The 26,905-nt window shown below is 42.8% G+C and overlaps 1 protein-coding gene and 1 pseudogene across 3 annotated transcripts; one reads left to right on the forward strand and one right to left on the reverse strand.

Moving 5' to 3' along the window:
- Positions 1 to 6,144: 6,144 nt before the first annotated feature.
- ACOT6 (acyl-CoA thioesterase 6) lies at positions 6,145 to 11,654 on the forward strand. Of its 3 annotated transcripts, none has more exons than XM_002691001.7 (3): positions 6,145 to 6,779; positions 8,715 to 8,917; positions 10,547 to 11,654. In XM_002691001.7, exons 1-3 carry the CDS (start codon positions 6,323 to 6,325, stop codon positions 11,150 to 11,152), a joined length of 1,266 nt encoding a protein of 421 aa, XP_002691047.1. In that variant the 5' UTR covers positions 6,145 to 6,322; the 3' UTR covers positions 11,153 to 11,654. The 3 variants fall into 3 exon arrangements, with proteins under 3 accessions (XP_002691047.1, XP_059746921.1, XP_010807898.1); XM_059890938.1 differs by having other exon boundaries at positions 10,999 to 11,146; XM_010809596.4 differs by having other exon boundaries at positions 6,704 to 6,779; positions 8,833 to 8,917.
- A 13,095-nt stretch (positions 11,655 to 24,749) lies between these two features.
- Positions 24,750 to 25,343, reverse strand: LOC504425 (60S ribosomal protein L18a pseudogene; annotated as a pseudogene).
- Positions 25,344 to 26,905: the final 1,562 nt, after the last annotated feature.

The raw sequence follows: 26,905 nt of genomic DNA on the forward strand, positions 1-26,905 counted from the left end.
ATCTGTTTCCTGGACAAAATGGATGAGACATCCGTCTCTTTTTATTTCGCTCTGTCTTTTGTTCAGTTGCTAAGTCATGTCTGACTTTTGGTGAAGCCATGGACTGCAGCACACCAGTTTTCCCTGTCCTTCACCATCTCCCAGAGTGTGCTCAAATTCATGTCCATTGAGTTGGTGATGCCATCCAACCATCTCATCCTCTGTTGCCCCCTTCTCCTCCTGCCCTCAATCTTTCCCTACTCAGGGTCTCTTCCAATGATTCGGCTCTTCTTATATTCTCTCTTTTAGTATACTTCATATACTCTCTTTTTTAGTTCAGACTCTGCTTCCACCAGAACAATTCTCTTAAGAATTATGCAGGTTTTCTGAAAATTATTAGTGGGTTTCACTTTCTTAGATAATACACCACTGCAAATCTGTTTGAGATAGTAACTTCTCTATCTGGGGGTCCTTGGAATGATGCTGCAGGCAAGCATCCTTAAGGTTCCCATAAATTCTATTATTTAATAGACAGGATATGCTAGGTACACCTTAAAATCTTTAGAGGACCTTTTGCCATTCTGAAATGTTTTATGAAGCACTACCTTGAATCTTTTCTTCACAAAGTCTCTCACACAGATCCACCCTGGGTTTGAGTTTGTTCTGAATTCCTGTCTTAATTATGGAGTAATTTACCATCTGGAGAACTTGTAAGAAGAAACAGTATTACTGTTATATCTGGCAAGCCCTGGTTGCTTCCTATTTAGCAGTTCGTTCTTTAGCTCACCTCTTCCTCTTCCATTTTGTCATAGTTAGCAAGGAGAAGCATAGCTGATGATGTTCTTTAGTAGTGTGCCTGTGTTGCTTTTAGTTTTTGTGTGTCTATTGTAGGTTTTTTATTTCTGGTTACCACAGGTTTCATATATGATGACCTATATCTATATCTACTTGTTTTGAACTAGTAATCATTTAGTCGTTTAAGTTCAAACACATTCTAAAAGATCTGCATTTTTTATTCCCCTCACCTACATTTTGTGTTTTTGATGTCAGATTTTACATTTTCATGTTTACCCTTAACTGTTTATTGTTGTTATAGTTGCTTTTTTGTCTTTGAATCTTCTTACTAGCTTCTTTAAGTGGTTAATCTTCAACCCTTACTACACATTTTCCTTTCTTAGTGCAATTTTCCCTTTCCTAATGAATCTTCTTTTCCACTTAGAGAGGATCCTTTAACATTTAACCAAGGAAATGAAGCACCTGTACTCTAAAAACTATAAAAACATTGATGAAGAAAACTGAAGACTACAAAAAAAAGGAAAGATACCTTGAGTTCTTGGATTGAAAGAATTAATAGTTAAAATGGCCATAGAACCCAAAGCAATCTAGAGATGTACTGCAATCCCTATTAAAATACCCATGACATTTTTCACAGAAGTAAAATAAATCCTAAAATTTATATGGAAATACAACAGGTCCTAAACTGCCAAAACAATCTTGAGAAAAAAAAAAAAAAGAGAGAGAGAACAAAGTTGGAGGTATTATGTACTCTATCTTCAGACTATATTACCAAGTTATAGTCATCAAAGCAGCATGGTACTGGCACCAAAACAAGTACATAGGTCAACGGAACTGAATAGGGAGCCCAGAAATAAATCCATACACCTTTGGTCAGTTAACCTATGACAAAGAATATGCAATGGCAAAATCATAGTCTCTTCAACAAGCTGTGCTGGAAAAACTGGATAGCTACATGTAAAACAATGGAATTAGAATATTTTCTCATACCATATACAAAAATAAACCAAAGATAGATTAAAGACCTAAATGTAGGACTTAAAGCCATAAAACTCCTACAAGAAAATATAGGCAAAACACTCTTTGACATGAATCATAGCAACATTTTTTTTTTTATCAGTCCCGTAAGGCAAAAGAAATATGAGCAAAAAAAAAGCAAATGGCACCTAAGTAAACTTAACAGATTTTGCACAAAGGAAACCATCAACAAAACAAAAAGACAACCTACTGAACTGGGTAAAATATTTGCAAATGATATGACCAACAAGGGGATTATATCCAAAATAACAACTCATACAACTAAATATCAAAAAGAACAGAACAATTAAAAAATGGGCAGAAGACCTGAATAGGTATTTTTCCAAAGATGGTGTATAGATGGCTAACAGGCATATGAAAAGATACTCAACACTGCTCATCAATGCAAATCAAAACCACAGTGAGATATCACCTCAGAGTAGGGTGCTAACAATGCAGGTGATGAAAAGTGGTCAGATGCAGGATACATTCCAAAGTACAGCAACAGAGTTTGATGATGGGATGGAAAAAGAGAACACAAGAATGACTCCAAGCCGTCTTTTTTTTTTTTTTTGGATTCCTTAAACTAATGGATGAATTGTTGTTTGTTTGTTATTGAGTTGCTAAATCCTGTCTGAGTCTTTTGCAACCCCATGGACTGTAGCCCTCCAGGCTCTTCTGTTTCCCAGGCAAGAAAACTGGAGTGGGATTATTCCCTTCTCCAGAAGATCTTTCCAACCCAGGGGTCGAACCCATATCTCCTGCATTGCAGGCAGATCCTTTACCACTGAGCCATCTGGGAAGCCAATGGATGAACACTGATGCCATTTACTGAAACAGAACCCTGAGGAAAGAACAGTCTGGAGAAAAAAGCCAAGATTTCTATTTCTGTTATCTTTTCCTATTGGACATCCAACTGAAGATGCCAAATACGAAATTAGACCAACAAGCTTGAATCTCAGAGGAGACATGAGAGCTGGAAATATAAATGTGAGAATCGACAATCAGGAAACTAAAAGATGAGTGATAACAAAAAACTGGGACGTAAGAGAATAAATGCTGACTTTACATTAAAATCCACCATGAATTTTGACGTAACAGACTACATTAAATACTGATAGATTAAAATGTGTGGGCTTTTTTTTTTCCATGTGAGGTATCTGAATTAATTTTCCCACTGTAAACAACTAATGATCCTGGATAAAATTACTTCTAAAAGCATTTGTCCTCCTGATAAGAAAGAAAAAGTCTCAGATCAGCGACTGAATAAGGATGGTAAGATAAGCAGAGCAATGCAACCAGCTTCTTTCCTGAGAGCATCTACTGAATCTCCATAACCCAGAGACAACTTAGCCCAATTATCTGACACTAGCTGTGACTGTTTTGAAATAAAGAGGAAGAAGAATGCAAGACTTTGATTACTTTGAGCCTTAACACCTACCCTAGACCAGGAGCCCAGGGAGTCTATATAACCTCTCGCAGTTTCCCTGGGTTGGGAGGGGCTGGGGTCACAGTTCTTAAAGTGTTAAGGCTGTTGGGTTTTCCACCTTTGCCTTGCAAAGGAATAAAGTCATCTCTTCCCTCCAGGGCTTCCCTAATAGCTTAGTTGGTAAAGAATCTGCCTGCAATGCAGGAGACCCCGGTTCAATTCCTGGGTCAGGAACATCTGTTGAAGAAAGAATAGGCTACCCACTCCAGCCAGAATTCTTGGGCTTTCCTTGTGGCTCAGCTGGTAAAGAGTCTGTCCACAATGCAGGAGACCTGGGTTCAATCCGTGGGTTGGAAAGATCCCCTGGAGAAGGGAAAGGCTACCCACTGCAGTTCAGAGGAGCCACTGGAGAAGGGAAAGGTTACAGACTCCAGTATTCGGCCTGGAGAATTCCTTGGCCTGTATATAGTCCATGGGGTCCCAAAGAGTTAGACACAACTGAGCAACTTTCACGTTCACTTCTCTTTCCTCCAAATCTCTGTCTCTATATGTGTTTGGTATGGGTGCACAAGGCGCCGAGATTTTGGCACCAAATCGAAGAACAAAACTCTCACTGAGGATCTACTATAGTATCAGTGCAGTGTCAAGCCTGTGTTTGCCTATCTCAGTTCAGTTCAGTCGCTCAGTTGTGTCTGACTCTTTGTGACCCCATGAACCGCAGCACGCCAGGCCTCCCTGTCCATCACCAACTGCCGGAGTTCACTCAAACTCACGTCCATTGAGTTGGTGATGCCATCCAGCCATCTCATCCTATTTAAATAAATAGGTTAAATAGTCGTCCCCTATTTAACCATCACAATAAATCCTTTACAGATAAGGAAACTGGATTCAGAGGCTTAATTATGTACTTCGATAAGGATCACTATTAAGGAGTCAATCAGACTGGAATCCAGGAAGGTTGCACTCCATAAACACCTACCTGCTCTGGAAGCCGCTGTGGGTTCTTGGTAACAGGACTGAGGGACAAGGGTAGGATTAGGACTATGTTTCCAACAGATCCCCTAAGTTACAATCACCTGGGATGCTTTTTAATCCTTAAATGCTTCTTGGAACTGCCAGTATCTTTCCCAGTCCCTTAACTCTTGGCAGTCTTTCTTCTTCTATTTTGGCACTCACCACCCTGGACTGCTTCAAGAAAAGTAGAGATACCAAAGGAACATTTATGCAAAGATGGGCTCAATAAAGGACAGAAATGGTAGGGACCTAACAGAAGCAGAAGATATTAAGAGGTGGCAAGAATACACAAAAGAACTACACAAAAAAGATCTTCACGACCCAGATAATCATGATGGTGTGATCACTCACCTAGAACCAGACATCCTGGAATGTGAAGTCAAGTGGGCCTTAGGAAGCATCACTACGAACAAAACTAGTGGAGGTGACGGAATTCCAGTTGAGCTATTTAAAATGCTGAAAGATAGCTGTGAAAGCACTGCACTTAATATGTCAGCAAATCTGGAAAACTCAGTGGTGGCCACAGGACTGGAAAAGTTCAGTTTTCATTCCAATCCCAAAGAAAGGCAATGCCAAAAAATGCTCAAACTACTGCACAACTGCACTCATCTCACACACTAGTAAAGTAACTCTCAAAATTCTCCAAGCCAGGCTTCAGCAATATGTCAACCGTGAAATTCCAGATGTTCAAGCTGGATTTAGAAAAGGCAGAGGAACCAGAGATCAAATTGCCAACATCTGCTGGATCAATGAAAAAGCAAGAGAGTTCCAGAAAAACATCTATTTCTGCTTTATTGACTATGCCAAAACCTTTGACTGTGTGGATCACAATAAACTGTGGAAATTTTTGAAAGAGATGGGAATACCAGACCACCTGACCTGCCTCTTGAGAAACCTGTATGCAGGTCAGGAAGCAACAGTTGGAACTGGACGTGGAACAACAGACTGGTTCCAAATAGGAAAAGGAGTATGTCAAGGCTGTATATTGTCACCCTGCTTATTTAACTTCAATGCAGAGTACATCATGAGAAACGCTGGGCTGGAAGAAGCACAGCTGGAATCAAGATTGCCGGGAGAAATATCAGTAACCTCAGATATGCAGATGACACCACCCTTATGGCAGAAGGTGAACTAAAGAGCCTCTTGATGAAAGTGAAAGAGGAGAGTGAAAAATTGGCTTAAAGCTCAACATTCAGAAAACTAAGATCATGGCATCTGGTCCCATCACTTCATGGCAAATGGATAGGGAAACATGGAAACAGTGGCTGACTTTGTTTTTCTGGGCTCCAAAATCACTGCAGATTGTGACTGCAGCCATGAAATTAAAAGACGCTCACTCCTTGGAAGGAAAGTTATGACCAACCTAGATAGCATGTTCAAAAGCAGAGACATTACTTTGCCAACAAAGGTCCGTCTAGTCAAGGCTATGGTTTTTCCAGTGGTCATGTATGGATGTGAGAGTTGGACTGTGAAGAAGGCTGAGCGCCGAAGAATTGATGCTTTTGAACTGTGGTGTTGGAGAAGACTCTTGAGAGTCCCTTGGACTGCAAGGAGATTCAACCAGTCCATCCTAAAGGAGATCAGTCCTGGGTGTTCATTGGAAGGACTGATGTTGAAGCTGAAACTCTAATACTTTGTCCACCTGATGCAAAGAACTGACTCATTGGAAAAGACCCTGATGCTGGGAAAGATTGAGGGCAGGAAGAGAAGGGGACTACAGAGGATGAGATGGTTGGATGGTATCATCGACTCAATGGACATGGGTTTGGGTGTATGCCAGGAGTTGGTGATGGACAGGGAGGCCTGGCCTGGGGCGGTTCATGGGGTCACGAGCAACTGAACTGAACCCTGGACTGCAGGATTAATAATTAACGGTAACTTTTGCTTTAGCAGACACTTTCTTCCACTCAAGCAATAGCGGACTGCACATACTCCAGGAGACCTCACAAAGCAGTTTAACGAGTGTCCCTACCACAACCCACGGGAGTAGCTCTAAGGTTCTAACTGCGACGGCCTTTTAGGGAGGTGGAGAGACGCCAAGCCCTGCTCTTGACTCTGACGGGCCACGCCTTTTCCGTCGGGATCTGGATGGCAGTGACAGTGACGCTGGAGCCCGCGGGCCGCTGCCGCTGGGACGAGCCCGTGCGCATCACTGTGCGCGGCCTGGCGCCGGGGCAGCCGGTCACGCTGCGCGCGTCCCTGCGCGACGAGAAAGGCGCGCTCTTCAGGGCCCACGCGCGCTACTGCGCCGACGCCGCCGGCCTGCTGGACCTGGAGCGCGCGCCCGCGCTGGGCGGCAGCTTCGCGGGGCTCGAGCCCATGGGGCTCTTCTGGGCTATGGAGCCCGAGAAGCCTTTGCTGCGCTTGGTGAAGCGGGACGTGCAGACGCCCTTCGCCGTGGAGCTGGAGGTGCTCGACGGTCACGAGCCCGAGGCCCAGCGGCTCCTGGGCCGGGCGGTGCACAAGCGCGACTTCCTGGCACCCGGAGTGCGGCGCGAGCCGGTGCGCGCGGGCCGGGTGCGCGCCACGCTCTTCCTGCCTCCAGGTGAGCCGCTCCCTTTCCAGGCTGTTGTGGAAAGCTGGGTATAGTCCCGAGACCCTGGGCGGCCCCTTGTCTGCCTACGGAACCCTGTGGTTGTGGAACTTCTCCAAACTAGCCCCCAAGCTCCAGAGTCTACCATGAATTTTGGGTGGCAGTTTCTCCTCTAAATTTCAGTGCACTGCCTGGAGGTACTGCTTGGAGGTACTGCCACTCCCTTAGCTGTATGCTAAAAGTGCTTTCAGCCGACTCAGAAAGGACATTTATGCTGCTTATGTGCCAGCCACGCAGCTGTATCTCAGATATTAATGCTAATATTAGGCAATGACTTCTGCTGATGTGCAAGAATGATTTTTGCCTTCTTTCACATCAAACTTACTGAAAAACAAACAAACTGCTTGCAGGTCCCCTCCTCCTGTCATAAACCGTCTGTCAGTGGTTCTCAACCTGGATGATTTTCCCTTCTCCAAGGGTATTTGGCAATATCTGGAGACATTTTTGCTTATCACAACTCGGGGAGGGAGTGCTATTGGCACCTAGTGGGTAGTGGGTAGAGGCCAGAGACGGTGCAAAAAACCCACAGTGCACAGGACAACCCCACAAAAAGAATTATCTTGCTCAAAGTTATCTATAGTGCTAAGGTTAGAAACGCTAGTCTAAGTAAAAACAAGATGCTTGCTAGGTAAAAGTGGTCTGCAAACCGGACAGGTGACCCACCCCTTCCAACCAAACTCCTGACTGAAACCCCTACTATATACAAATGCTGGAGCTGCCACTGTTCACAGAATCCCTAAACTGAATCCTGTGACTTTCTCCAAAACAGGAAGCCCTACTTTATTCTTACAGTTCTTTAGCAATTTACAACCTTAACTGGTCGCTGCCCACTCAACTATGAACTCCTGGGGCTGGAATTGTGACTTACATATCTCCATATCTCTATATTCCTAGAGACTTACACAGGGATATAATAGGAGCTCAATAAATCTTGCTGACTCAATAAGAATCTCCTAAAGACTTTCAGTTTAAAAAAATTTTTTTTCACTGCCCAACTGTATTTCAATTAAGTCAACTGTTAACTATTTTAGTACTACTGTGGCCCACTTAAAATTTATTGTGTTCCGACTCAAAGACTTTATGTAAACAATGTAGAAAAGTTCAATCATTTAACAAATATATATTAAATCAAGGATTATGCTACTTACAGTAGCTAGCAAAGTCAGACGTGGGCTTCATTGTACCTCCCGCCTATTAGAGTATGTAGGCAACTATACTTGGATCGATGAATGGTAAGTGATATGATATGGGAATTGTAGGCCCAGGGTGCTGGTGGGAACAAATGAAATACTACCTAATTCAACTCAGCCTGAGGGGGTTGGTGGGGGAGGTTGGGAAAGCTACCAGGAATGGAGATCTAAACTTAAATTTGAAGACTGATGAATCAACCAGGTCAAAAAAGGTGGCGAGGGGAGGAGAATAGTGTACACCATTTTCAGGGGCCAATGAGAACAGGGCACATTTAGGGATGGCATTCTTTAAGGCTGGAGCAGAGAGCGTAAGGAGTTAGGGAATATATTCTAATAATCCCCTGTATTTGTAGAGTGTTTTACAGCTGTCAAAGCATTCTCAGGTGTTTTTTTTTTTTAGGAAAATTTGGTAGAAATGTATATTTCATGCTGTTATTTCTAACTTGGTTCATATTATCATTATTGTTTTTTGCAAATACGTGAAAATTTCTGGAGAAAATAAGGCATTTTGTTCCCCCTCCCTTCTCCCCAAAGTTTATTTAAAAAAAAAAAGTAAAAAGAGTCCTCCTCCACCTTAACACCCCCACTTCATCCCCAACCTTCCTTGCTTTAAAAACTCCTTTTTGCTGACCAAATTCTGAATCTCAAGAATGTCTTCTTAGCGCTTAAAACCCTTATTATTTGTGGTGCTCTCCAGGCAGCAAACCCTTCCCTGGAATCCTCGACCTGTTTGGAAGTAGTGGGGGCCTTTGTGAATACAGGGCCAGCCTTCTGGCCGGACATGGTTTTGCTGTGCTTGCCCTGGCTTATTTCAGATTTGAAGACCTCCCTGAACATCTGAATGATGTGTGCCTGGAGTATTTTGAAGAAGCCGTGAACTTCATGCTACAGCATCCAAAGGTGGGTTCTGGCGCTTGCCTGAATGCAGAGCAGAGCGGGTGAAGCCAACACAGGGCTGGATCCAAAAGCTCTACCAGGACACCCAGGGCTGGAAATATGGCATGAGGTACAAAGGCTTATTCAAAAGTTGTTAGGATTATTGTTTTCATTTCTGCCTATCTCTCTTCAATCCCCTGTGACTCAATTCCGTTTAGTTCTTGATCAGAATTCAAAGAGTTGGACTTAAAAGTCACTAACGTTGAGTTCTGGTTCTGGGTCTACTACCAAGTGGCCTTATAGTCCTGAATAAAGGAGGTGCCTCTCTGGGATTCAGTTTTTCTCATTTATAAGATTAATGTAGGTTCTTCCCTGGTGCTCCAGTAGTGGCCCACTTGCACCTACACCGCAGGGGCAGAGGCGTGATCTCTGGTCAGGGAACTAAGATCCTGCGTGTGCACCACCACCCCCCCCGCCAAAAAAAAATTAATGTAAATGTGTAGAGGAGTAAAGTTTGCCTATAAAGAGATTTTTGAAGGAACAGGTGACATTTGAATAAGGCATTTGTATTTGATGCTGTGAAGGAATCATTAATTTTGTTAAGTGTATTAACTGCATTATGGTTTTGTAGATAAAGTTCTTATCTGAGACTGAAAAAGTTAATTAAAACATTTTGGAATTATTATAAATGGAATGGAATACATACTCTTTGCTACTATCTAGACTTAAAGAAACCCAAACATTCTAATGTTAAGGAGTAAGATGTACTGCAAAGTCTAATTCTGTTAGAATTCAGGGACTAGTCTCAACAAAGCTGCTAAACCTAGATGATCTTGAACTGATGATTTACTTATGGGTTATAAGGCCCCAGGAACAAGAAGAGACTAATATATATTATCAGGCTGGGAGCCTTTTGTTTTAGATGACCACTCTCTGGCCTTCCTTTGGCTGCATTCCTGCCCACAGGGTGTGGAGTTTGAGGGACCAAGGGAATATGTCTACCTGGAAACCATGTGCCCCTCCCACCATGCCCTTTAGACCTGGAACCCCAGAATTATCTGCCAACCAGCTCTGATCTTGCTTCCAGGCCCTATTCTGCTTCTCTGGGTCCATTCATGGGAATATACCTAGGCCTTACACATATAGGCTGGGGTGTCCATGTGTAAGGGGGCTCTTAAGGTACAATGTGGAGCCAGGGATGGGAAGAGAAGGAGAGTTGGCTAAAAACCAGAGACTGGGGCAGGGGCTGGTGCTCCCCCCATGCCATGTTCCAGTACAGAACTCCAAGGAGTTCCAAGATATAAAATTTGATCCTGACCTTATAAGTTGTTATGGAGGTGTATTTATCAAGGTTACAGGAAAAATATATTTTATTTAACTTTTAAATATTTGTAACTTTTTAAAGTATTTAGGTATAGAGTATATGGGCCTCTGTGTGTACTCTTGACCCAGTTGCCATAAATGTTAGTGGAGGCCCTGTGTACTAGGAAATTAATTGATTTGCCCATTAGAAAATATATTTGAACTTTGTGGACTGTTGCGTAAGGATGAAAAGCAAATGACATTTCAGAAAGCTGCCTAGAGAATGTAAAATCACAGTTAAATTCTCCACTTATGAATTCTAAACTTGTTCTCGCTCTCTCTTTTCATCAGGTGAAAGGCCCTGGTGTTGGGCTTCTTGGCTTTTCCAAAGGAGGTGACCTGTGTCTCTCAATGGCCTCTTTCTTGAAGGGCATCACAGCCACTATAGTTATTAATGCCTGCGTGGCCAACACACTAGCTCCTCTGCATTACAAAGATATGATTATTCCTGAGCTCAGCTATGACCTAGAAAAATATACAATCACTGAGTCAGGCTTTTTAAATTTTGTGGATATTTGGGGCAACCCACTAGAGAAAACCAACCACCAAAGTCTTATTCCATTGGAAAAGGCCCAGGGGCCCTTCCTGTTTATTGTTAGCATGGATGATCATAACTGGAAGAGTGAAGTCTATGCTCGTATAGCCTCTGAACGGTTACAAGCCCATGGGAAAGACAGACCCCAGATAATCTACTATCCAGGAACTGGCCATTGTATTGACCCACCTTATTTTCCTCTTTGTAGAGCCTCTGTGCATGCAGTTTTGGGCCAACCAGTATTCCATGGAGGTGAGCCAAAGGCTCACTCAAATGCACAAGCAGATGCCTGGCAGCAAATTCAAACTTTCTTCCATAAACATCTCAATGGTAAAAAATCTGTCAGGCCCAGCAAATTGTAACACTGTAATCAGATCAGATCAGATCAGTCGCTCAGTCGTGTCCGACTCTTTGCGACCCCGTGAATCGCAGCACGCCAGGCCTCCCTGTCCATCACCAACTCCCGGAGTTCACTCAGACTCACATCCATCGAGTCAGTGATGCCATCCAGCCATCTCATCCTCTGTCATCCCCTTCTGCTCCTGCTCCTAATCCCTCCCAGCATCAGAGTCTTTTCCAATGAGTCAACTCTTCGCATGAGGTGGCCAAAGTACTGGAGTTTCAGCTTTAGCATCATTCCTTCCAAGGAAATCCCAGGGCTGATCTCCTTCAGAATGGACTGGTTGGATCTCCTTGCAGTCCAAGGGACTCTCAAGACTCTTCTCCAACACCACAGTTCAAAAGCATCAATTCTTCGGCACTCAGCCTTCTTCACAGTCCAACTCTCACATCCATACATGACCACAGGAAAAACCACTGTAATCATAGACCATATATTAATAAAAATCCTGGATTTCTCTGGTAGTCCATGGTTAAGACTCTGCAGGGCACATGGTTTCAATCTCTGGTCTAGGAAGATTCCACATGCTACATACAATACAGCTAAGCCCACGTGCCACAACTCCTGAAGCCCAAACACTCTAGAGCCCATGCTCTGCAACAAGAGAAAGTACCATAAATGAGAAGCCTGTGCACCCCAACCTGACAGTAGCCCCCACTTGCCACAACTAGAGAAAGCCTGTGTGCAGCAATGAAGACCCAGCACAGCCAAAAATAAGAATATAAATAAAAAATAAATAAAACCAACTGTATTTTTTTTAAAATCCTATCCATACAACATGTGGTGGGTTTTCTAGAGCACCCAGCAAACATTTTGTAACAAAACAACCATCTCTGACTCCTTGTCAGGTCCTATCAGCCCTAGCAACCCTACTTTGTTCATTGATGGGTCCATCCCTTTCTTCCCTGAACTTTTCCCAGTGTATTTAGGCTAAACCCTGATCTTATCTGTAGGACCAATCTTAACCTTAAGCAGGAAAAATATAAGAAGTGCCTGCCCAAGTCTCAACTGCTGGCCTAGATTTGGCCTTGAGTTCTGCTTCTGAAGACTGAGCTTTTGTTCCACTGAGAGTCCCATACACTCTTTGGGCCCTAACTGACCATATCTGGCTCCCCGGTGATTCAGACAGTAAAGAGTCTGCCTGCAATGTGAGAGACCCAGGTGCAATCCCTGGATCAGATATATCCCCTGGAGAAGGAAAGGGCAACCCACTCCAGTATTCTTGCCTGGACAGTCCATGGACAGAGGAGCCTAGTGGGCTACAGTGCATGGGGTCATAAAGAGTTGGACACGACTGAGCGACTTAACACTTTTTGACCGTATCTGAAGCTTGGGAACCTGCCCACTGAAGTCTTTTAAGGAATGGACTGTGCTTCATTCTTGTCTCTGAACCCCACTCTGAAGTTTGGGAGCATCGACATACTTAATATCTTAAGCTTTGCTTTTATTTTATGAATGCAGAGCTTTGCTTTTATGACAGAGAACCTAGACTTCAATCTCTTCCTTACTGAGAAAGTATCCTTTACAAATTTTGAATTTAAAATTCAAAGGATACTTTACAAAATAAAATTGAATCCTTTATCAAAAAAGCATTTGTTGTAAGTGAAACAGTTTACTGATATATACTGTTGATATATTAACACTTACTCTTTATTTATTGTCTGAATTTTCAATCTTGGAACTTGGCTACCTAGAGGAATGCCTTGACACCAGCAGATTTTGGGGACTTAATCTTTGGATGTCAGATTATACCTGACAAATCAGATTTCCTCTCTGCACCATCGGTTCCTATTAACTTCCTACTGGGAAGGACTGGGATCAGTCTCTCTCAATCCATTGCCTTGTATTGGGCACTATCTAGAGTTATGAGACCAAAGCAAAGGGTCTTCTGTGAGTGCAAGAAAAATTTTCTGAGACACATCACTTGGTTTGCTGAGTGCACACTAAGTCTTTCACCAATTTGAGTCTATTCAAGCAAATGCCCATTAGACCTTAACTAATGAAAAGAAGCCCAGCGTGCTGCAGTTCGTGGAGTCGCAAAGAGTCAGACACGACTTAGCAACTAAACAACAACAATGAAAAGAAGGGTTTCTTAGAAGTTACCTAGTTTTTGACCGGTTGTTTAAAAATGTGTTGAGTGTATTTATTTATTGTGTAGTATAATTTTCTGTAATTTGAATTGTTGAAGCCTCTGCTTTAACTCACTCCTGGGTGGTTCTACTACCCTAGAGATGCCTTTGGGATGGGACACCATAGAAAGAAGTTATAAAGAAGGTGGGGGGGAGGGTAAGGGCCAAGGTAACACCAGAAGCTAAATATGAGGATGATGACTTAACATCTCTGCATACCAAAGGAATTAGGTGTAGGGACAGCCCTCCACCTCCGTTTATCTCTTACTGATAAAGTAGCCTTGAAATGCCCTACACTGACTAAAGATATTTGGTGACTTTCCCCTGAGAGTTGATTATATGTGACCAGTTAGCTTTAAGAATATGAAAAGGCAAAAAGATATGATGTTGAAAGACGAACCCCCTAGGTTGGTAGGTGTCCAGTATGCTACTAGAGAAGAGTGGAGAAGTATCTCTGGAAGGCATGAAGAGGCTAAGCCAAAGCAGAAACAATGCCCAGTTGTGGATGTGTCTGGTCGTGAAAAGTAAAGTCCAATGCTGTAAAGAACAATACTGCATAGGAACCTGGAATGTTAGGTCCATGAATCAACGTAAATTGGAAGTGGTCAAACAGAAGATGGCAAGAGTGAACATTGGCATTTTAGAAATCAGTGAACTAAAATGGACAGGAATGGGCAAATTTAATTCAGATGACCATTATATTTACTACTGTGGGCAAGAACCCCTTAGAAGAAATGCTGTAGCCCTCATAGTCAACAAAAAAGTCTAAAGTGCAGTACTTGGGTGCAGTCTCAAAAACAACAGAATGATCTTGGGTCACTTCCAAGGCAAACTTTCACTATCACAGTAATCCAAATCTATGCCCCAACCACTAATGCCAAAGAAGCTGAAGTTGAATGGATCTATGAAGACCTACAAGACCTAGAACTAACACTAAAAAAAAAAAAAGATATCCTTTCCATCATTCTGCTGCTGCTGCTAAGTCGATCCTCTGTTCATGGGACTTGCCAGGCAAGAGTACTGGAGTGGGTTGCCATTGCCTTCTCTGCCTTTCCATCATAGGGACTGGAATGCAAATTAGAAAGTCAAGAGATACCTGGAGTAACAGGCAAGTTTGGCCTTGGAGTACAAAATGAAGCAAGGCAAAGGTTAAGAGAGTTTTGCCAAGAGAATGCACTAGTCATAGCAAACATCCTCTTCCAATAACACAAGAGACGACTCTACACATGGACATCACCAGATGGTCAACAGATTGATGATATTCCTTGTAGCCAAAGATGGAGAAGCTCTCTACCATCAGCAAAAATAAGACTGGGAGCTGACTGTGGCTCAGATCTTGAACTCCTTATCGCAAAATTCAGACTTAAATTGAAGAAAGTAGGGAAAACCACTAGGCCATTCAGGTATGACCTAAATCAATCTCTTATGATTATACAGTGGAAGTTGTAGGGAATATGCTATGCACAGGCCTGTACTATAATTAACAGGGCCTCTTTGAAAAATAAAAATGACTTTCTCATCACCCCCAGGCAAAGGGCTGGGAGTAGTAAAAAGTACATCCTGGAAAGATATCTTTTTTTTTTTTTTTTGAAGATGAGGTAGAAGTTTTATTATTGATGGTAAATATATTATGATAAAAAGCTTAAAAATAAGACAAATTTAAATGAAATTGATTTTCAATTCCATTATTTTTGAGGAAAGATATCTTGAAAACAAGATGTTGAAGTCCTGATGTGACTGATGGAAAACCATTAGTGACTGTTCCCGTAACCAGAGCCTTGAGGGAGTTGCTGAGAAAGGGCTAAACAAAGTCATGAAAGGCCTGAAGGTTTGACACTGAGGACTGTGCATCATATATCTTTATCCCCAATCTGAGATTGTAAAGAACAGATATCTCTAGAGCACAATTAAGGAAGTAGACATTAACAATAAAAGGCAGGCAAGGATTAGGATCTGAGTCTTACTTTTCCTTATTCTTCTGCAGCACTGCTCTCTCAGGTCAGTTCATTGGGCTGGTCCCGACAGAAGTGACAAATAGATTCAAAGGATTAGATCTGATAGAGTGCCTGAAGAACTATGGACAGAGGTTCGTAACATTGTACATGAGGCGGTGATCAAAACCATCCCCAAGAAATGCAAGAGGGCAAAATGGTTGTTTGAGGAGGCCTTACAAATAGCTGAGAAAAGAAGAGAAGCTAAAGGCAAAGGAGAAAAGGAAAAATATACCCATCTGAAAGCAGAGTTCCAGAGAATAGCAAGGAGAGCTAAGAAAGCCTTCCTCAGTGATCAATGCAGAGAAATAGAGGAAAACAATAGAATGGAAAAGACTAGAGATCTCTTCAAGAAAATTAGTGATACCAAGGGAACATTTCATGCAAAGATGGGCTCGATAAAGGACAGAAATGGTATGGACCTAATAGAGGCAGAAGATAGTAAGAAGAGGTGGCAAGAATACACAGAAGAACTATACAAAAAGGATATTCATGGCCCAGATAATCATGATGGTATGATCACTCACCTGGAGTCAGACATCCTGGAGTCCAAAGTCAAGTGGGCCTTAGGAAGCATCACTACAAACAAAGCTAGTGGAAGCATCACTACAAACAAAGCTAATGGAGGTGATGGAATTCCAGCTGAGCTATTTCAAATCCTAAAAGATGATGCTGTGAAAGTGCTGCACTCGATATGCCAGCAAATTTGGAAAACTCAGCAGTGGCCACAGGACTGGAAGAGATCAGTTTTCATTCCAATCCCAAAGAAGGGCAATGCAATAAAATGTTCAAATTACTGCACAATTGCATTCATTTCATTCACATGGTAGCAAAGTAATCCTCAAAATTCTTCAAGTTAGGCATCAACAGTATGAGAACCGAGAAATTCCAGATGTACAAGGTGGATTTAGAAAAGGCAGAAGAACCAGAGATCAAATTGTCAACATCCACTGGATCATAGAAGAAGCAAGAGAATTCCAGAAGAATATCTACTTCTGCTTCAATGACTACGCCAAAGCCTTTGACTGTGTGGATCACAACAAATTGTGGAAAATTCTTAGAAGAGATGAGAATACTGGACCACCTTACCTGCCTCCTGTGAAACTGGTATGCAGGTCAAGAAGCAACAGTTAGAACCAGACATGGAACAATGGACTGGTTCCAAACTGGGAAAGGAGTACATCAAGGCTGTATATTGTCACCCTGCTTATTTAACTTATATGCGGAGCACATCATGCAAAATGCCAGGATGGATGGAGCACAAGCTGGAATCAAGATTTTGGGAGAAATATCAATAACCTCAGATATGCAGATGACACTACCTTTATGATAGAAAGCAAAGAGGAATCAAAGATACTCTTGATGAAGGGGAAAAGTGAAAGTGTTAGTCGCTCAGCCATGTCCAACTCTTTGTGACCCTGTGGACTGTAGCCTGCCAAGCTCCTTTGTCCATGGGATTTTTCCGGGCAAGAATACTGGAGTGCATTGCCATTTCTTTCTCCAGGGGATCTTTCTGACCCAGGGATAGAACCTAGGTTTCCTGCATTGCAGACAGAGTCTTTACCGTCTGAGCCCCCAGGGAAGCCCTAGAGAGTGAAAAAGCTGGCTCAAAACTCAACATTCAAAAAACAAAGATCATGGATTCAGTCGCATTACTTCATGACAAATGGGTGGGAACACGATGGAAACAGTGAAAGACTTTATTTTCTTGGGCTCCAAAATCACTTCGGACAGTGACTTCAGCCATGAAATTAAAAGATGTCTGCTCCTTGGAAGAAAAGCAATGATAAACCTAGACAGCATATTAAAAAGCAGAGACATTACTTTGCCAACAAAGGTCTATCTAGTCAAAGCTATGGTTTTTCCAGTAGTCATGTATGGATGTCAGAGCTGGACAATAAAAAAGACTGAGTGCTGAAGAATTGATGTCTTCAAACCATGGTGCTGGAGAAGACTCTTGAGAGTCCCTTGGACTGCAAGGAAATCAAACCAGTCAATCCTAAAGGAAATCAACCCTGAATATTCATTGGAAAGACTCATGCTGAAGCTGAAGCTCCAATACTTTGGCCAACTGATGTGAAGAACTGACTCATTGGAAAAGACCCTGATGCTGGAAAAGATTGAAGGCAGGAGGAGAAGGGGATGACAGAGGATGAGATGGTTGGATGGCATCACTGACTCAATGGACATGAGTTTGAGCAACTCCAGGAGATAAGGAAGGAAAGGGAAGCCTGTCATGCTGTAGTCCACTGGGTCGCAAAGAATAGGACACAACTGAGCGACTGAACAACAAGCTCTAAGATTTCAAGATTTCAAAAAGTTTTCTTGGTGTTAAAAAGTTACCTAAAATATGGCAAATGTTAATTAAAAGGGAGAAAGGGAAAAGGTATGCATAAAATGGAGCCAGAAATGAGGCCCATACAATAATGCTTATTATGAAGTTCTATATACCTGCTTTGATTGGGCCACTCATTCAGCTGTTTGTTTGCTAATTGTCTATGCAAAGAAGGAAACAACCAGTTACACAAAATTTACAGCACTCATAAAATAAAAGTAGAGCTTAGAAATCAATTCCTCCCAAAGGCTTTCTTACTAAGAAACATTAAATGATTAAAAGGTAGTACCCTCAAGATCGCCTCTAACAGTAGATATAAATCCCAGGCTCTACCACTTTCTGTGTGACCATGGGTAAGTTATTAACTTCTCTAAGCCTCCATGTCCTTATATATAAAGTGGGGATAATTTTAATGATAATAATGGAAACTACTTCACTGGGCTATTATGATTAAATTAAATTGTCTAAGTAAAGCATGGAACATATTTAAACTCAAATATTAGGGTTTCCCTGATGGCTCAGATGGTGAAGAATCTGTCTGTAATGTGCAATGCAGGAGACTCAGGTTCAGTCCCTGGGTCGGGAAGATCCCTTGGAGGAGGGCATGGCAATCCACTCCAGTATTCTAGCCTGGAGAATTCCATGGACAGAGGAGCCTGATGGGCTACAGTCCATGGGGTCACAAAGAGACAGATACGACTGAGTGATATTTAAACTCTCAAATGTTAGCTCTTATTATTTCAGATGAGGAAATTTGAGACCTGGGAGGATTAAGAAATATATTCAGTTGATAGGAGAACAGGGTCAGCCCAACTCCAAAGCCCAAGCCTTCACACAGCTTTCCAGCTGGATGAGATAAGCTCAAATAGTGTAGATCTGACTGATGAGGATTACTGGGAAGTTAAAGGTCTATTAGGGTCACATATTAGAGGCTCCATAAACCAAATTGGACAGTTAAGATTTAAAATGATAAGAAATAAGGAACCATTTATAACATACTAATTTTTATTTTTTAATGACTGCCAATAATTTTCCCTTATGCTTAGTGGCTCAAAAAAGTTGACGTCAAAAAGAAAAGCTTAATTAGAAACACACACAAAAAGTAATAAAAACAAAAAACAAATCAGAAAATATAGCCAAATTTAGCCCATTGTTCTGCTTTCCTTTGTATATCTATTGCCCTTGGATGTACTTCCATCAGGGTGAGAGAGACCAGTGAACCATTTTGAAAGCAAATATATGTTTTTGTCAACCACTGATCATTTAAAAAAAAACTGTATAAACCTGTTACAAATATCAGCCAAGTGAAAGCCACAAACACATCTTAATTCCTTTGGTGTATCATGATTAAGCTATTGTGTACATTCATTTTAAATGGTCTTTGAACACTGGGAAGGTAAAAGCTTGTCAAAGGGATTCTCTTCCTTCAGGTGGTACATGCTGAGGTGTATAAAATCCACCATTCATGTCACTTTAATGATGAATGTGGGGAGCAGAAGTCAAAATTACTTGAGTTGTTTTCTAAAACTGGGAGTCAGCTATATGTTGTCCAAAGACAGACTTTAAACAAAGTACTTTTCAAAAAGACAGGATTGTTGGTCCAGTAACTATGTGCTTTCAGTGGCAAATATTTTCCATCCATGAATCAGAATACATGATAATTACTATCTTATTTATGGAATAAGTGGGATAAGATGCATATTTGAAAATGAGGTTGTTTCAAAAAGAATTCAAGATTACACATCCACACATCTTTCATGACACAGCAATTTAATAGAATGTTTTTACTTGGGTTAATTTAAGGGACTAGATCTGATAGACAGAGTGCCTGATGAACTATGGACAGAGGTTCGTGACATTGTACAGGAGATAGGGATCAAGACCATCCCCAAGAAAAAGAAATGCAAAAAAGCAAAATGGCTGTCTGAGGAGGCCTTACAAATAGCTGTGAAAAGAAAAGAAGCGAAAAGCGAAGGAGAAAAGGAAAAATATACCCATTTGAATGCAGAGTTCCAAAGAATAGCAAGGAGAGATAAGAAAGCCTTCCTCAGCGATCAATGCAAAGAAATAGAGGAAAACAATAGAATGGGAAAGACTAGAGATCTCTTCAAGAAAATTAGAGATACCAAGGGAATATTTCATGCAAAGATGGGCTCAATAAAGGACAGAAATGGTAAGGACCTAACAGAAGCAGAAGATATTAAGAAGAGGTGGCAAGAATACACAGAAGAACTGTATAAAAAAGATCTTCGTGACCAAGATAATCACCATGGTGTGATCACTCACCTAGAGCCAGACATCATGGAATGTGAAGTCAAGTGGGCCTTAGGAAGCATCACTATAAACAAAGCTAGTGGAGGTGATGGAATTCCAGTTGAGCTATTCCAAATCCTGAAAGATGATGCTGTGAAAGTGCTGCACTCAATATGCCAGCCAATTTGGAACACTCAGCAGTGGCCACAGGACAGGAAAAGGTCAGTTTTCATTCCAATCCCAAAGAAAGGCAATGCCAAACAATGCTCAGACTACTGCACAACTGCACTCATCTCACACACTAGTAAAGTAACGCTCAAAATTCTCCAAGCCAGGCTTCAGCAATATGTGAACCAGTTCAAGCTGGTTTTAGAAAAGGCAGAGAAACCAGAGATCAAATTGCCAACATCTGCTGGATCATGGAAAAAGCAAGAGAGTTCCAGAAAAACATCTATTTCTGCTTTATTGACTATGCCAAAACCTTTGACTGTGTGGATCACAAACTGTGGAAAATTCTTCAAGAGATGAGAATACCAGACCACCTGACCTGCCTCTTGAGAAACCTGTATGCAGGTCAGGAAGCAACAGTTAGAACTGGACATGGAACAACAGACTGGTTCCAAATAGGAAAAGGAGTATGTCAAGGCTGTATATTGTCACCCTGCTTATTTAACTTATATGCAGAGTACATCATGAAAAATGCTAGGCTAGAAAAAGTACAAGCTGGAATCAAGATTGCCGGGAGAAATATCAATAACCTCATATATGCAGATGACACCACCCTTATGGCAGAAAGTGAAGAAGAACTGAAGAGCTTCTTGATGAAAGTGAAAGAGGAGAGTGAAAAAGTTGGCTTAAAGCTCAACATTCAGAAAACTAAGGTCATGGCATCTGGTCCCATCACTTCATGGCAAATAGATGGGGAAATAGTGGAAACAGTGGCAAACTTTATTTTTCTGGGCTCCAAAATCACTGCAAATCGTGATTGCAGTCATGAAATTAAAAGACGCTCACTCCTTGGAAGGAAGGTTATGACCAACCTAGACAGCATAGGAAAAAGCAGAGACATTACTTTGTCAACAAAGGTCTGGCTAGTCAAGGCTATGGTTTTTCCAGTAGTCATGTATGGATGTGAGAGTTGGACTATACGGAAAGCTGAGCGCCGAAGAATTGATGCTTTTGAACTGTGGTGTTGGAGAAGACTCTTGAGAGTCCCTTGGGCTGCAAAGAGATCCAACCAGTTCATCCTAAAGGAGATCAGTCCTGGGTGTTCATTGAAAGGACTAATGTTGAAGCTGGAACTCCAATACTTTGTCCACCTGATGCGAAGAGCTGACTCATTTGAAAAGCTGGGAAAGATTGAGGGCAGGAGGAGAAGGGGACGACAGAGGATGAGATGGTTGGATAGCATCACTGAATCAATGGATATGAATTTGGGTAAACTCCGAGAGTTGGTGATGGACAGGGAGGCCTGTCATGCTGCAGTTCATGGAGTTGCAAAGAGTCCGACACGACTGAGCAACTGAACTGAACTGAGCTTGGGTTAATTAACCTCATTTTATAGGTGCATTTTAAGGTAGAATTCTATGGTGGAAAACAAATTGTAAATTACATATGTCAATACATTCTTACTGTTTAAGATTCAAGTAATACAGATAAAATTTTAAAAACCTCCACTCATTAATCAGTCTTAGTCTTCTCCCAGAGGTACTTACTGTTACTAACTTGAAGTGTAGCCTTCCAGAACCATGTTATATAGATATATATACAAATATTTGTATGAATGAAAAAATATGGTTTTATTTTATGGGTTCAATGCCTTTTTCTTAAAAAAAAAAAAACAAAACACCATAAATGTCATATAATGTAAGTTTTCCCCCCTGCATATAAAAATATACGTTTAAATAATTACACCAGGCCACAGGACAGTACAGATGATTTCCACAGTGTATACCTATGTACTCTACCTCATCTGAAACGTTTAAATCTAATTTCAGGAGTCTTTTTTTCTTTCCTTCTTTTAAGTCTTGCTTAATCTTGGAAAAATAATTTCAAGCAAGACAAGGAATTTGGCGGGAGTCTAGTACATGTGGTGGTTTAGCCGCTAAATTGTGTCCGACTCTTGGGACCCCATGGACTGTAGCCTGCCAAGGCTCTTCTGTCCATGGGATTCTCCAGGCAAGAATACTGGAGTGGATTGCCATTTCCTTCTCCACTAGTACGCGTAGCCAGCCTCCTTCAACTAGGAGGCGGCATTTTCTGTCAGAAATCATTAACTTCCCATTCTCGATACTTCGAAGGGTAGGGATCCACTTTGGGATCTCCAAAAGCTCAACTAACCCCGGGCCCTCCTAAGTCACCCCTTCCTATGGCCCTTTGCTGAACGGCGCCCCAGGAGCCAAGCCAGGTCCTCTGACCCACCTGCCGGCTTCGGCCCCTCCGGGCCCTGCCCGCCGAGCGGAACCCCTGCCCCTCCGGGCCCCGCCCCCTATCCGGGCCCCGTCCCTACCAGCTGTACGCCAGCTGGCCACGCCCCCTCCCATCCCCGTCCCGCCTACTGGACCCGGGTCCCCTGGCACCAAGCCACTTATGTTTCGCTGCGGTCAAAGCCCGGAAGATCTGGGCACCCCGTGGCTGGCTGCACTTCGAACCCCCGAGACCCCGTCCAGCTTCGGAGGTCTATGTCCACGTCATCCCCTTCCTTTCAAAAGGCCGCGACGCCTAAGACTGGGCTAAACAATGAGTTTCTGGATATTAAAGTGGAAGGCTTAGGCTCCAGGAAGGGGGCACTTTGTAGGGGGTGGGGGTTGGGGCGGGGGCGGGGGCGGGAGTCAGTGACCGAGGCTGCCTTGTCCTCTCGCCTGCCCACTATAAAGCAGACGGCCGAGGGAGCGGGTGTGTGTTGGGCTCGGATAGGGACCAAGCTGCAAGCTCTGGGCGGCGACTTCACAGACCTGCAGGCCAGGGGGCTTCTGTGGAGCCTCACGCCAACCGGCTTGAAGGATCCCTGCCTTCCCAAGGATGCCGAGAGCGGTGAATGAAAACTCTCCTCCCTGTGGAGGCGACAGTCCACCCCGCGCCGTGGTGGCTGGCAATGCAGCTGGCCCTGGCGCTCGCCTCTTCCAGCAAGCAGCACCGGCTCTCCAGCCGCAGCCGCGTGGCCCTCGGGGGTTGGGGTGGGGTGCCCGCCACCTACGCGGCTTCCTGCTGCCCCCTGGTGTGTACGGCTTTTTACGCACAGGGCTTTGCAATGGATTTAAGGACTGGACTTGGAAACTAGCTTGCTTTGCTACTTAATTTGTCATCTGAAAATAACCCGAGTGCCTTAATTCCTTTGTTTTGCCGCCTAGATATCAGGTGGGACGTTCATTCCTCTAAACCGTGGTCGGGATTTAAATTTAAGCTGCTTGGATATTTCTGCCAGGTGCCCATCTTCCTAACTTCTAGTGAAGCAGAAGTTATTCCTTGTGAGCATACATCTTGCAGGTTTGTTCTTCAGTTCAGTTCAGTCGCTCAGTCGTGTCCGACTCTTTGCAACCCCATGAACCGCAGCACGCCAGGCCTCCCTGTCCATCAACTCCCGGAGTTCACTCAAACTCACGTCCATCAAGTCGGTGATGCCATCCAGCCATCTCATCCTCTGTCATCCCCTTCTTCTCCGGCCCCCAATCCTTCCCAGCATCAGGGTCTTTTCCAGTGAGTCAACTCTTCACATGAGGTGGCCAAAGTATTGGAGTTTCAGCTTTAGCATCAGTCTTTCCAATGAACACCCAAGACTGATCTCCTTTAGGATGGACTGGTTGGACCTCCTTGCAGTCCAAGGGACTCTCAAGAGTCTTCTCCAACACCACAGTTCAAAAGCATCAATTTTTTGGCACTCAGATTTCTTCACAGTCCAACTCTCACATCCATACATGACCACTGGAAAAACCATAGCCTTGACTAGATGGACCTTTGTTGGCAAAGTAATGTCTCTGCTTTTGAATATGCTATCTAGGTTGGTCATAACTTTCCTTCCAAGGAGTAAGTGTCTTTTAATTTCATGGCTGCAATCACCATTTGCAGTGATTTTGGAGCCCAGAAAAATAAATTCTGACACTGTTTCCACTGTTTCCCCATCTATTTGCCATGAAGTGATGGGACCAGATGCCATGATCTTAGTTTTCTGAATGTTGAGCTTTAAGCCAACTTTTTCACTCTCCTCTTTCACTTTGTTCTTACCAAATCTAAAATTGCTTTAGTTTCTAGCATTAAATGCTTGTCTACCTCTGCTAGGCGGAGCTTTGTGTGAATTTAACTTTTTTCCTTATCATTTCTTGTTAAAATGGTGAGAGTAGTGGATACAAATATTGTCTGTCTGTGGTATCTGTTCAAGACCCAAAGTGACTGAGGTCACAGTATATCGTTCACACTTTCATACTGCCTTCACGTTAAGGTAAAGATGACCTTTTTGTTGTTTCTGACATACTCTAATATCGTGGAGACCTTCACCAGGATGAGAAAACTGTTTTGTTATTCATTTCATAGGTCAAAGAACAGCATAAATGAGGAAGCAAGGCCTAAAGTGTTTTAATCAAATCAAATTAATCAAATCAGACAGTTAGCTGATGTTAAAATCAGGGTACAGTCAAATTCTTTGAGCTCTAACTCTGACCTTTATAAACACAGGCTGGGTGAGTGAATCAGTGAGTGTAATAATTGGGTTTTTAAGAGCCCAGTATGGCATATCCTCTCCTCTCACCCTCAGGATCCTTAGGAACAACTAAGAATCATTTAAATGAGAGATTTAACATTTTCACAGCTAGGGGATGAGAGAGGGTAGGTTTTTTTTGTTTGTTTGTTTGTTTTCAGTTTTCCCACTAAGTTTTATTTGTGCAGCCCTGGGGACAGAGGGCCTGAACCTAAAAGAAGGTGTTGGGCCTCTTGGTGGTGAAGCGTGGCTTGTGCTGGCGACGGAGGACCCGGTGGGGCAGTGGGAACTTGATCTTGGAGTCATGGAACTTGCTGGCTATGATCTCCTCCACCTTCATGATCTGGATTAAGTGGGCCCGGGCTCGGTGCCGGGCGCCCATGTCTCGGTAGCACTGGGTGACGGCGCCAGCGGTGGTCAGATCCCGGTACTCCCGGTCCATGTTGTGGGTGCCGCTGCGGGAGTCATAGTGCAGCCAGATGCCAAAGTTCTTCACTCGCAGGGGGGATTTCTCGAACACCTGTCCACAGTAGACAATTTCCCCCGAGGATTTCTTCATCTTCTTCAACTGAGACACAAAGTACCAGAAGCGGGACTTGGCAACAACATGATTAGGCGCAAAAATTCTCATGCAATAGAGGGGCAGCGTGTGGCATTTGGGGGTCGGCAGGCAGCGCCCCACCACCTTATACTCTTGAAGCGTCCCTGAGGCCTTCATGGCGCTCTACCCACGACCGCCGCCACCCTCGGAAAGGGAGAGGGTAGGATTTTTTGGAAATAGACTATAAAGTTCTCACAGATTTCCATAATGGGAATTAATGAATTGAAATAAAATTCTCAGTTTTATTTAATGTGATAATCACATTAGAATTTTGAAGGCTGTGGCTGGAAAATTCCATTGCCAGAATGATTTGAGGGTCTGTAGTTATGTCTTTTTCATGGTTTGCTTTAGTCTTTCTGGACCTAATCTTGAATCTAGAAGTGCTTGAGATTTATCTGATTTTAAACAGAGCAGATCAAGATATGCTGAGATATCTGAATGTTGAGAAAACCTCCTTGTAAAAGCACTACCTTAATATGTATACTCTACAACTTGTTTCTAGATTTGAGAATTTAGCAATGGTCTCTGGCACTGGAATTTTTAGGCCTTTTAGTTTGGTTTGTATCCTAATGTTCCTGTTTCTTCTTCTGTACTTATATGGATTTATTTGGCACTTTTAATTGGAATAACACAGAAGTATATATCAGAAAAATAGTAGGAGGCAATTGGCTGGGAAGTTCTCTTAAAAGTGGTGATTGAATAACATAATCTCCAGTAGGGGTGTTGAAAGAGAAATAGCAGGCCAACATTAGGAGGATATTAATTTGATATTTTACTACCTTTCCACCCATACTGTTCACTTTATATTACACCTTCATTAGACCTTTAAAGTAATTTAAACCTTGTTTAATTACGGATTTTGGTCAGTAATTTTGACTGAATCTTAAGTTTATTGAGAAGTCAAAGGGCCTTTTAAAGCTTAATGTCTTATTTTTTTAATGAAATATTATACTTTTATAACTCGAAACCTGCAGAAACGTTTTTAAGATTTACCAGGACTTAAGACTTCAAATCAAATCATTTCCATTTCTTTGGTGCTAGTTTTCATAATTTTTTCCCATTTCCTAGTGATTTACTCCGGAGAAGGCAATGGCACCCCACTCCAGTACTCTTGCCTGGAAAATCCCATGGATGGAGGAGCCTGGTAGGCTGCAGTCCATGAGGTCGCTAAGAGTCGGACACGACTGAGCGACTTTACTTTGACTTTTCACTTTCATGCATTGGAGAAGGAAATGGCAACCCACTCCAGTGTTCTTGCCTGGAGAATCCCAGGGACAGGGCAGCCTGGTGGGCTGCCATCTATGGGGTCGCACAGAGTTGGACACGACTGAAGCGACTTAGCAGCAGCAGCAGCAGTGATTTCCTCATGGATGGAGGAGGGGGTTGGAATATAAAACCATTTGTATATATGCAGCTTTAAAGTAGCCTGTTGTCTGGCAGAAAACTCTCTGACATAAATCACAGCAAACCCCTCTATGACCAACCTCCTCAGTTCAGTTCAGTTCAGTCGCTCAGTCGCGTTTGACTCTTTGAGACCCCATAAATTGCAGTACGCCAGGCCTCCCTGTCCATCACCATCTCCCGGAGTTCACTCAAACTCACGTCCATCGAGTCAGTGATGCCATCCAGCCATCTCATCCTCTGTCGTCTCCTTCTCCTCCTGCCCCCAATCCCTCCCAGCATCAGAGTCTTTTCCAATGAGTCAACTCTTCGCAT

The sequence above is a fragment of the Bos taurus genome, chromosome 10 (genome assembly GCF_002263795.3).
Source record: "Bos taurus isolate L1 Dominette 01449 registration number 42190680 breed Hereford chromosome 10, ARS-UCD2.0, whole genome shotgun sequence".
NCBI classification, from domain to species: domain Eukaryota; kingdom Metazoa; phylum Chordata; class Mammalia; order Artiodactyla; family Bovidae; genus Bos; species Bos taurus.

Bases quoted from the DNA above. Each gene is read 5' to 3' on its own strand.
- ACOT6 (XM_002691001.7), top strand. From the start codon at position 6,323: ATGGCAGTGACAGTGACGCTGGAGCCCGCGGGCCGCTGCCGCTGGGAC. The intron at 6,780-8,714 runs GTGAGCCGCTCC...GGTGCTCTCCAG, and splicing joins CACGCTCTTCCTGCCTCCAG to GCAGCAAACCCTTCCCTGGA. The intron at 8,918-10,546 runs GTGGGTTCTGGC...TCTTTTCATCAG, and splicing joins TCATGCTACAGCATCCAAAG to GTGAAAGGCCCTGGTGTTGG.